This window comes from Nilaparvata lugens, chromosome 8 (genome assembly GCF_014356525.2).
Source record: "Nilaparvata lugens isolate BPH chromosome 8, ASM1435652v1, whole genome shotgun sequence".
Taxonomy (NCBI): domain Eukaryota; kingdom Metazoa; phylum Arthropoda; class Insecta; order Hemiptera; family Delphacidae; genus Nilaparvata; species Nilaparvata lugens.
This window is the reverse complement of record NC_052511.1, coordinates 3,685,559-3,698,416: the sequence shown is the minus strand read 5'-3', so window position 1 is coordinate 3,698,416 and position 12,858 is coordinate 3,685,559. Positions and strand designations below refer to the sequence as shown.

The 12,858-nt window shown below is 34.6% G+C and overlaps 1 protein-coding gene across 1 annotated transcript in view; it reads right to left on the bottom strand.

Moving 5' to 3' along the window:
- The window catches only part of LOC111052170 (cubilin), a 231,266-nt gene that overhangs the window by 127,492 nt on the left and 90,916 nt on the right, over positions 1-12,858 (bottom strand). Inside the window, 4 exon segments of the mRNA XM_039435056.1 lie at positions 3,764-3,948; positions 5,190-5,367; positions 7,079-7,284; positions 11,745-11,898. Of these exon segments, the coding sequence (XP_039290990.1) occupies positions 3,764-3,948; positions 5,190-5,367; positions 7,079-7,284; positions 11,745-11,898 (723 nt within the window).

Genomic DNA, 12,858 nt, shown 5'->3' with positions numbered 1-12,858 from the left:
TGTTATTACATTAGTGTCATTTGCATTGTAAATAAATAAATAAAATAATAATAAAAAGTCATGAAAAAAAGCTCTTCATACTCAGATCATGCCATTCTTGAAGTGCATAAAGTGGTTTGGATTTCAGGAGCTTGAGGCATTATAAATTTAAATTTTCTAAAGATAACATTATTTCTAAGAACTATTCTTTAAAATATGTTAAAGTTTTTAATAATAAAGGGTACTACAAGTTTATATATTTTTTTATTAATTTGTACAAAAGTAGCCCATATATAAGTGAAGTGGTTTTATAACATTTCTAGCATCTAGTGGTTACTTATTAAATAATTTTATACTCATATAATCAAAGTTCATTCGAGTCTTAGTCAATCTAGCCTGCGTTACCTGCAGCTGATGCCTATTTCTTGTGACATGACTATGAATATCACTTCTTTGAATTAATCTATCAAGATTGCCTTTAGAAAAATCTGGTGTGGTACACTCACACAACTTTCCTTGCTCATATTTGAAACTACGATTAGACTTCTTTATATGTGTATATATAATTGTTTTCAGAGTACTTTTTCCTTTGTGTAAACTGTGAAATTCGACGATTTTTTTAGTCGTCATTTTTTTAAAGTCGTCGAAACATCTGTTCTACAGATGAAATAACTCGACTATGTGTTCTTTTTATGAACTGCGCTACCTACCTACCTCATGCACGGGAAGGAGGTTACTAGGTTTATTTCTGAAGGATGGGGTGGACCCCCCATTAGTTTCCCAGAAAGAAGACTCATGCCAGTTGATAGAGCTGATAAATAGCTATCCATGGTATAAATTTAAAGAAAATCGTTAGAGCCATTTTCGAGAAAACCGTGGTTTTTTAGTAATTATCCGCCATTTCTCTCCGCCATTTATACAGGGGATGAATTTGAAAAAATTCGGTCAAGTTATTTTTGAGAAAATCGTGAAAAACATGGTTTTTTAGTAATTATCCGCCATTTTTCTCAAGAATATTACGGAGCTCCTGCAATTTTCCCAGAAATGAGACTCGTGTCAGTTGATAGGGCTTATAAATAGCTATCCATGGTATAAATTTAAAGAAAATCGTTAGAGCCATTTTCGAGAAAACCGTGGTTTTTTAGTAATTATCCGCCATTTCTCTCAAGAATTTTACGGAGCTCCTGAAATTTTCCCAGAAATGAGACTCATTTCAGTTGATAGGGCTTATGAATAGCTAGCTATCCATGGTATAAATTTGAAGAAAATCGTTAGAGCCGTTTTCGAGAAAACCGTGAAAAACATGGTTTTTTAGTAATTATCCGCCATTTTTCCGCCATTTTGAATTCAATTTTATTGAATTTCTTATTGTCAGATCCTCATGGTATAAGGACCTTAAGTTTAAAATTTCAAGTCAATCGGTTAATTAGGAATGGAGTTATCGTGTTCACAGACATACACACATACACACACACACACACACACACACACACACACACACACACACACACACACACACACAGACCAACACCAAAAATCATGTTTTTGGACTCAGGGGACCTTGAAACGTATAGAAAACTTGAAATTAGGGTACCTTAATTTTTTTTGGAAAGCAATACTTTCCTTACCTATGGTAATAGGGCAAGGAAAGTAATAAAAATCATGTTTTTGGACTCAGGGGACCTTGAAACGTATAGAAAACTTGAAATTAGGGTACCTTAATTTTTTTGGAAAGCAATACTTTCCTTACCTATGGTAATAGGACAAGGAAAGTAAAAAAGCAAACAATTGAGAATCTTCTTCTTCTACTACTCCTCCTTTACTAGAAATTTTCTGTTTCAAATTCATGTGGAATCTACGGTCTTCGGCAGATACACCTTCCGTGGGACGATCTGTATATGAAAGATACAGATTGTATCATATACATCTTATATCATAGTGATGGGATATAACGGGTGACCTAGAATAACGGGAACTTTTAAAAACGCCATAAAATATTAGTCTTCTTTTCCAACCACACTCGAATTTCAGATCTACAACATCATTATACAGATCGACACAGAATAACGGGAACTTTTAAGAACGCTATAAAACATTACTGGGAAGGGAAAAAATGATTTTATTCAAACCATCGTTGCCCCAGTTCAACAGTGCTACAACTAAAAAATTATCATTTTTGATTGAGATTTCTACATCATTTTACTCAGCTTTCCTTCCTTTTTCCAGAGCTACACTCAACTGAGTCTAAGAATATTATACTTCTACATGGGAGAAATCAACATTCCATATGCAATGCACAATTCATAGTAATAATTTGAAACATAAAATTGCCTTTTTCTCAAAACTTGGATTTTTGAGTTGTAGTAGTGTTGAACTAGGCCTGCGCAATGTGAAGTTCAAGGCTTGCAATTTAAGAATTATTAATTACATCTATCACTTTTTGACAATTACATCATTTAAATGACTCCCTCCTGAACGAATACATTTTTCAAATCTGTGTTGACGATTCCTCATTGATCGCTGCAATATCTCATCTGGGATATTGCGGATTTAATTTTGAATTTGTTTTAATTTTCAATTAATTCAAAATCATTAATCAAATTGTGAGCGAAATCCACACTGCATGGCAGTTAATGGCAACTGTGCAAGTGAGTATTGTTTGGTAACCGTGTAATCCCACGATTAGGTTGCGTTTCGTAGCCCCATGGATCTGTCCACCTGCGATTTACTGTTTGTGGAGCTATCTCAAATCAAACGTTTTCAAAACTTGACCAACAACTGTGGTTGAATTATAACAGATACTTTTTGTGTAGTTGAGAAGTTGATATTGTTGTAATTATTCATATTGAATGAAAAAGACTAAGAAATTGTCAAAAAACCACTGATTTATCGTTCGATTTCAGATAGCTCCTTATAATTGAATGAAAAAGACTAAGAAATTGTCAAAAAACCACCACCTGATAAATCAGTGTTAATTTAATTCTGAACTATCTGTTATAATTGAATGAAAAAGACTAAGAAATTATCCCTGATAAATCAGTGGTTTTTTGACAATTTCTTAGTCTTTTTCATTCAATATGAATAATTACCACAATATCAACTTCTCAACTACAATGTTTTCAAAACTTGACCAATAACTGTGGTCGAATTATAACAGATAGGCTACTTTTTGTGTAGTTAAGAAGTTGATATTGTGGTAATTATTCATATTGAATGAAAAAGACTAAGAAATTGTCAAAAAACCACTGATTTATCAGGGATAATTTCTTAGTCTTTTTCATTCAATTATAACAGATAGTTCAGAATCAAATTAACAATATCCCAGCTGAAATGTTGCAGCAATCGTTCAGGAATCTCGACACAGATTCCAAAAGTGTATTCGTGCAGGAGGAAGCCATCTTAATGAAGTAATTGTCAAAAAGTGATAGATGTTATTAATAATTCTCAAATGGCAAGTCTTGACCTTTAAATTGGTTCAGATAAAATCATTTTTGCCCTTCCCACTTTTGCTTTATGGCGTTAAAAGTTCCCGTCATTCTGGATCACCCAGTATTTATTTATTTATTTACATTGTGTACAAATACTTAACATGAGGAAAGGCACAACAGGCTCATGCCCAAAACTGTCCCATTTCCAATTTATACTATACTGTCCAAATCAAAATGTTGGTTATGTCACTTTCACTTTTCAAAATATTATTTACGCTCTTCAATACTCAGAAAAACGAGCAAATTTTTAATCAAATAGATACTATTTATTATTAATCAATAAATCAATAATTTACCATGAGATAGTCGCCAAAGCATCCGTACGTGTGCTCCAGATTGAAGTCTGTGACGTTTATCTGTATGCTGTTGCCAGGTGGGACGGATATGTGCCATTCGCAGGTCAGTCTGTGATCATAGGAAGACGGATATCCGGGAGAATGAATTTCGCCCGATAATCTGTCATGCAACTCGCCACCGCATCCTAAAATGAGGAAACCCGTCGATTAAAGACATAATATTATTTGAAGAAAAGATAAAATGATAAAAAAGAGGAAAGTCTTTGATAATAGACCATGATAATCGAAGTTGATATAAGAAAACCTGTGACAAAACTATTAATATTGTTGAATGAAAGCAAGTCCACACAAGATGTCTTCAAAAATAGGCAATGGGCCATATGAATAAAGTTGAGCATTTGCTTATACTTCTAAAATATGGAGCATTTGCTTCATTTTCTATGAATAAACGTGAGCAAATCCTTTTGCTCATGTTTATCAAAAAATAGTTTGAGCATTTGCTCAATTTTGAAGCAAATGCTTCAAAAAAGGTGAGTCTAGTCTAGAGCAGCTTATCACCTTTTGCTCATAATAAAATGGATCAACTAATTCGTATGAGGAAGAGGAAACTATACCAGATACGATCACAACCAATAGTTGAGAACTATAAAACTCTTTTTAGATTCAACCATGATATATATCACCATTATTACTACAAAATCGTTGATATAAAGCCATCACAAAATAGGAAATAGGCATTTAAGAAGATGAGAGTGTAGACGATTATAAGAAGGCTATTGATATTATAAGAATATGCTGAAGATTATTATAGAGATGACATTTTTTCACGCAATTATTTCAAAATTCTAAACTCAACTAACCTAAAACTGTATTCATAAAAAATAGAGAAAACAGAGCACACGACGCAAACACAAGCGTTGCCCCCTGTTTGCATATTTAGCGCTTCCGTGAGCTATAAATACAAATTAAGGCTACAAAAGCGAATCAGATGATGAAAAATCTTTAAAATACGTGAGCATTTGCTCCAGAGTTGAGGAGCATAAGGTAAGAGTATAAGGTAAAGCTTATTCATATCAAAATGAGCAAATGCTTTTGCTTCTACCTTTTGCTCATGAGCAAAACCTTATGCTCAATGCTTTTGCTCATGAGCATTTGCTCTGGTTTTATTCATATGGGCTGGTCTGATGAATAGCGTGGAGGCTTCTGGTTGATGACCCTCATGATCAGCTTCTGTACCCTGAGGAGCGGTTCGACGTGCAAGAAGCTTGCACCTCCCCATCCTGCAATCCCGTACAGCATGAGGAACTGTGCTATCTTCATTGAAATTACGTTACTGCGTTACGTAATCTGCATGAGCTGAAAGGCTATTGAAATTTATTATTTATATATTAACTGTGTTACGGAATTTATAAATTCATGAACTCACCATGTACAGCCCACTCGAGTCTGAAGCCCTGAAACACCCTCATCGTGGCACGCAGTTTGACTGTAGCTATATTGCCAGAAGTGGTTATGGGAGCTGGGAGGGTGTTTTTGCAATACTGGCCTATAGTTGTCTCTCTTTCATCTCCGTCTTCATGGTTTTTGGTGTCTTGGGTACCAATCTGTAAGAGAGAGAAAACAATGAACCGTTCTTTCTTGGATTGATAATTATCCACTTAATTGATATTTCTTCACTAAATTGCGCATTGCAATAGGTAATACATTGGGCCATATGAATTAAGTTGAGCATTTGCTTATATTTCCAAAATATTGAGCATATGCTTCATTTTCTATGAATAAACGTGAGCAAAACCTTCTGCTCATGCTCATCAAAAAAAATAGTTTGAACATTTGCTCAAAAGTAAAAGCTTATACTCAAAATTGTATGAATAAACTGGAGCATTTGCTCAACTTTTGAAGCAAATGCTTAAAAAAAGTGAGTCTAGTCTAGAGCAGCTTTTCACCTTTTGCTCATAGTAAAATGGCTTAACTAATTCGTGTGAGGAAGAGGAAATTATAGAACTAAACTATTGAGAACTATAGAACTCTTTTTAGATTCAACCATGATATATATTACCATTATTCCTACAAGAGAATAAAAACAAAAGATACCTATCGGATATAAAGATAGCCATCACAGAATAGGAACTAGGCATTTAAGAAGATGAGAGTGTAGACGATTATAAGAAGGCTATTGAGATTATTTATTTATTTATTCATGGAGACAACAGGTAAAAACCCATTTTGCCTCCACACTATACAATAATTTCCAGCATAATACAATTTTCAATAAAAAGAAGATAGAAAAGATTATATGCTAAAGGTTATTATAGAGATGAAATTTTTTCACGCTATTATTTCAAAATTCAGAACTCAACTAACCTAAAACTTAATTCATAGATAGAGAACAGAGCAGTCGACCAAACACAAGCGGTGTCTATACTTGCATATTTAGCGCTTACATGAGTAGCACATTCTAACCTTTCACTATAAAAACACAGTAAGGCGAATCATCTGATAAAAAATCTTTAAAATACGTGAGCATTTGCTCCAGAGTTCAGGAGCATAAGGTAAGAGTACTAGTAGTTCAGTGAACAGTAGACCTCACGCAGTATTCTCATCCACAAGTACCTGATTGAAACTATAGACCTTATGGAAATACAGCAATAGACTGGCTTCTCCACACATCTGTGTAGTCACTTTTCAGCTGATTTATGATAAATAATTCTATAGTCTGATTTTTACTCCAATATTGGCGTATGAGGGAGGCTCCTTTTTCCTTTTATATTATCCTTGAAATGCAAAATTTCCAAAAACCTTGTATATACGTCGACGCGCAATTAAAAAATGAACATACCTGTCAAATTTCATGACCGCGTTTTTACCGCGTTTCGCCGTAAATGCGCAACATAAAAACATATAAACATTTAAACATTAAGAGAAATGCCAGACCGTCGACTTGAATCTTAGACCTCACTTCGCTCGGTCAATAAGGTAAAGTTTATTCATATAAAATGAGCAAATGCTTGTGCTTCTACCTAAAACTCATGGGCAAAACCTTATGCTTCATGCTCATGCTCATGAGGATATGCTCAGTTTTTATTCATATGGTCCATTGAGGTGCGTTCAGACTTGTGAGCCACAAACACAAGCATTCCACTTTTCATCAGCTGATGCGATGTTTATTATATCTGTATCTTACTGTTTCTGTATACGGATGTAATAAGAAAAGCATCAGCTGATGGGGAGTGAATTGCGCTTGCTCTTGGCGCATAAGTCTGCACGCATCCATTAATATTATATATCCATTATATTTTTATAATAGTCTCTCACCTCAACATATCCAAGGAAGGAGCAGCCGACTCTACTGAGGAAGCCAAACTGTTTTCCCAGATCGAAGTGCGAGAAAGTGATGTTAACTTTGTTGCCTTGGGGCGCCTTTATCTTCCAAGTACAGTTCACACTCGGCTCGAAAATCGAGGGGAAATTGGGAGACTCGATCACCCCTCTGAATCCTGTTAGCTCCACTCCCTCGCAAACTGTCAATAAAAAAAAAAAACAATAATTTATATCAATTACATCCCTTAATACACAGAAAAATAAAATTCGAGATATAAGCACAAATGAACAAAGAGTGAATCATCAATGCAAATCAACATTCCAACCAACATAAAGAAAAATACACCGATATTTCGGATAATAATCGACTTAACCTTCCGGAAGTCGCGCCCTACTCAATCACACGAGCAGTCGCGTGTTGTAATTTTTACAACATCCTATTTTTTATGTGTTATGTACTCTGTTTACTGACAAAACATATTAATTAATTGTATAATTAACATTTCCATCTCATTGGATTATTTTACGCCTATGAACATTTGCATGATTACCTTTTCGTAGCCCAATAAGGTACACCAAGCAAAGCCAACAATTCTATGTTATTGGTTCGTTGGCAGTCTCTTTCCCTATAATATGCCCTGTCTATCATATGCAATACGTATGCACTGTCGCGACTAAATGGCACCTAAAGACTGAACCATTGCTCGGTTGATACTGCAACTCAGTGGAGTGATGGGGAGAAAGTTTTGGAATGCATAGGTGACTCATTCACTGACACCACCCCATTTGTGCAGCAAAAAACTGACACTGTTGTACTTTTTACAACAGCGCGACTGTCGGAAGGCAGTATATAACCTCGTATATGATCAGAAAAGGACCAACATAGGCCTAGCCCAATACTGTTCCATTATAGGAGACTAGCAGAAAACCTGTGCTCAGCAAAGGTCTATTTTATAACTTGACAAACTGAAAACTTGACCGAGTGGAATCTCGAAGAGTTTTAAATAGGCCTATAACCATCCTCGGTTAATTAAGAATCTATATGCAAAATTTCAAGTTCAGTCAGTCCAGTAGTTGAGACGTGATGATGCGTCAATAGTTATTTGTGCAACTAGTGCGCAAAATGACAGTTTGCTGCACCGAAAGAAACGTTTACGGAATGGCTTCTTGAGTGCAGCAGAGGAACTTTGCGCACGTATTTCACATTAAATTTTTCCTACAGTTACCATCGAATATGAAAAGTGGGTAATTATGGATAAAATGATGGCTGAAATCCATCAAATGTTTGTGTGTGTGATGCTGTTATTAATAACAACCTTAATTCATTTGAAAATTAATAATCCAATTGAAGTTGAAAATTCTCAGCCAAAGTTCTCATTTTTATTCATTCAAGAATCAGAAAAAATACAGATAAAACAAAAAATTGGCATTCAAAATATACGCCAAAAGCTGGTTTGGATGACTGCAAAATGGCTGAACCGACAAGCGCGCGACCTAGCGGGAAGAATCGTACCTAACTTCGTTCTTTCATCCAGCTAAAAATAGTATTCAGATATTCAGAATTATGATTAACTAGAATTACCGAAAAATACTATAAGTAAACTAAATAATATTTATAAAATAACATAGACAACAGAAAATATTTTATTGTAGTATATTCTAATGTTATTCTATTAATTTTATTGACATGGATTTCGAACGGTAATTATTTAACCTGAAAATTCGAATTTCAAAATGTGTGTTTGCTACATTTATCATTGCTTGGAGTTGAAATAATTATTACTGTCAATAGAAAATAAACATTATTTATTATTAAATGATGAGAAGTTATTATTTAATTATGATTTAGATAAACATTATTTTTGTTTTGGATTTCTAGATTGGGATTTTACCATAAATGTAGGGTAGCCATTGAAATGATTCTCATCTAAATCTAACCACAGTCATTGTTACCAACTTAATTTTTGTTTTCGTGCACTAATCCTCCATATAACCCACCAACTATTTTGTGTTGCCATGTTGCAAATCTGGAGTGCAGAAAGATTTTTTCCCGCACTAGAGCGGAAAAGTGATTCTTTGCGTTCTGTAATCAGTGCAGGAATGGCCACTTTTCAAGGTAACTGTAGGAAAACATAATTTTCCTATCCTGTACGTGCGTAAGCCAGTTCTTTCTTTCATTATACAGAATGTCTGATAAGTCACTCCCTATTTTTATACAGCTATAATTTCTTCATTTATGAACCAATTGTGTTGGAACTACATTATTGTTAGATAGAGCACTCCTTAAGGTTGTTTTTAACACCAATTTTCATTTGTTTCAGTTTGAAAATGCCCCCTTTCTTGACTGTGGAAGCTCGTTATGAGGTGTGGGTATCTGTGATGCGAGTACAAAGGTGATGGAGGGCTGAACGAAGGATCCATGCAACACTGGATGCAAAAACACTGAGATCTTTCTTAAGAATCCTTCAACAGAGTAATGTGGAAGACCACTTGCACGAGATCCTTGACGCATTGATTCCTTAGGGCTCCTCATGAACATTTCACTGTCAACATTCTCTGCGATCCTTGACGTTGATGGTCTTCCTGATCGTCTTGCAGCATCTGCGACACTCCCTGTTGTTAGTTTTTGGAATGACTATTTTTAACAGGTTTTGCATCCAGTGTTGCATGGACCCTCGTTCAGCCCTCTACCACATTTGTACTCGCATCACAGATCCTCACACCTCATAGCGAGCTTCCACAGTCAAGAGAGGGGGCATTTTCAAACTGCAACAAATGAAAATTGGTGTTAAACACAACCTCAAGGAGTGCTCTATCCAACAAATGCAGTTCTAACAGAATTGGTTCATAAATAAAGAAATTATAGCTGTATAAAAATAGGGATTGACTTATCAGACACCCAGGCTGGAGTGCTCTATCCAACAAATGCAGTTCTAACAGAATTGGTTCATAAATAAAGAAATTATAGCTGAATAAAAATAGGGATTGACTTATCAGACACCCAGGCTGGAGTGCTCTATCCAACAAATGCAGTTCTAACAGAATTGGTTAATAAATAGAGAAATTATAGCTGAATAAAAATAGGGATTGACTTATCAGACACCCAGACTGGCCTGGTTTTCACTAGTAGAATTAGTGGTCGAGTAACTGGCATACTAACTCTACCGAGCTAACTCTACTCTACTTACTTGGTCGAGTAACTGTTTCCACTACAATTGAGAATAGTAGGTAAAGTGTGTTGTCTAGTGAACAGAACTAGCTTTAAAATATCAATATTGAACTCTACTATACTCTACTCGACTCTGACTCTACTCTACTAGCTCAAGACTGTTTTCATTAGCATAGTAGTGGTAGAGTAGAGTGAGAAGCGGTGGTGGGGGAAGGCAAGTGGTAGAGTACTATCCCACGGTGCTATCCCACTCTACTAAAAACTAGTACTCCTCCATGAACGTTTTCATTAGGAGAGTTTACAAGATAGTTAGTACTTGCCCAGGGAACTCAACCACTAACTCTACTAATGAAAAACCAGGCTATCTATCTGTTAAAGAACTCTTTGTAATTAATAATAATTTTCTGATGACGATGATAATCCTTTCTTTCAATTCACATATTGATTACATAGTTAACAGAGCGAATCAACAGATGGGTTTAATTTTGAGGACATGCTCGCCCTTCACTGATGTAGTACCTCTGCTACTCTTATACAAATCAATTGTGAGGAGTCTATTAGAGTATGCATGCGAAGTATGGAATCCTTATCATAATGAACAGATTCACATTCTAGAACGCTTGCAAACCAAATTTTTGAGATGCATGTATTATAAAAAGCACAGGGTTTTCTGTCCCTTTGATTACCCAACCAACTCCCTCAGAAGTATGTTCAATATTAAATCACTGAAAGTAAGACGTGATGTTAAATTACTTGTTTTTCTGTACAATCTGTTAAATAATAAAATTGATTCTTCCTACCTGCTTTCTAGAATTAACATATATATAAATACCATTGCTCGATGTTCTGGATTTTCATTTCATATTTCTCGCTCCAGAACGGTAAGACATTATAACTTCCCTTTAAGTAGAGCTCAAAGACTTTTCAATACTTTATTCGGATCACTTGGACATCTTCTGGTTCTCCCCTTCCAAATTCCGAAGGATTTCATATTATTTAGTCTTGTAGTATGTGGTCTATCATTTCGTGATTTGCGCTTGCATTTCTTTTATTCAATTATCCTCATAAAGGCTAGTGGTAGTACATTACACAGACACTTTTTCTCCTCTTGTCTATATACTAGTAATAATCATAGTTTACTAAGGTATGTGTGCATTTTTTCTTATTGAATTCAGTTACTATATTTTTATTATTCTATATACGACTGTATATTTCTTCTATTTTTCGTCTTATTTCATTCTCTTAATTTTATAATTAGCTATTTTTATAATTTATTATTTTCTCATATTTTCTATCTTCTTTTTATTGAAAATTGTATTATGTTGGGAATTATTGTATAGTGTAGAGGAGGCAAAATGGGGTTTTTACCTGTTGTCTCCATGAATAAATAAATAAATAAATAATATCTTAATATAGACAAACAATATAAGATTGAACAATAAATATAGCTATTAACTAGACAGTTATGATAAATTGTATTGAATTGTTCACCAGTTTTGTAGGAGAGATGGAATCCTCTATACTCGACGGTGCTATCCGACCTGAATTTGATGAATATCTGATTGGACTTGGAGACAAAATTTGGTGGATGCACATTACAGTATTTGCCAACCTCAGGGTACTTCTCACTGGGACCGTCGAAGACCTGAAATCAATCATCAATCAACCAATCATCAATGAATTAATTAATTATGGAATATTATTCAATCAATATTTAATCCAAGAACTCACTTTAGCAACAAAATGAAAACGAAAAAAAAATGGTGATGTTGGTGACAATGGGCCATATGAATAAAACCAAAGCATATGCTCATGAGCATGAGCATGGGGCATAAGGTTTTGCTCATGAGCATTAGGAATAATCATAAGCATTTGCTCATTTTTATATGAATACGCTTTACCTTATACTCTTACCTTATGCTCCTGAACTCTGGAGCAAATGCTCACGTATTTCGAAGATTTTTCATGAGCTGATTCACCTTTGTGACTTTACTTTGTTTTTATAGCTCACGTAAGCGCTAAATATGCAAGTAGGAGACACCGCTTGTGTTTGCGTGGTCTGTTTTGTTTTCTATTTATGAATTGAGTTTTAGGTTAGTTGAGTTTAGAATTTTGAAATGATAGCGTGAAAAAATGTCATCTCTATAATATCTTCAGCATAATCTTATAATATCAATAGCCTTCTTATAATCGTCTACACTCTCATCTTCTTAAATGCCTATTTCCTATTTTGTGATGCATATGTTTATATCAGATAGCTATATTTTGTATTTATTCTTTTGTAGGAATAATGGTGATATATATCATTGTTGAATCTGAAAAGAGTTTTATATTCTCAACTATTGGTTGTGATTGTATCTGGTATAGTTTCCTCTTCCTCATACAAATTAGTTGAGCCATTTTACTAAAAGGTGAAAAGCTGCTCTACATTAGACTCACATTTTTTGAAGCATTTGCTTTAAAAGTTGAGCAAATGCTCTAGTTTATTCATACAATTTTGAGTCTAAGCTTTTACTTTTGAGCAAATGCTCAAACTATTTTTTTGATGAGCATGAGCAAAAGGTTTTGCTCATGTTTGTTCATAGAAAATGAAGCAAATGCTCCA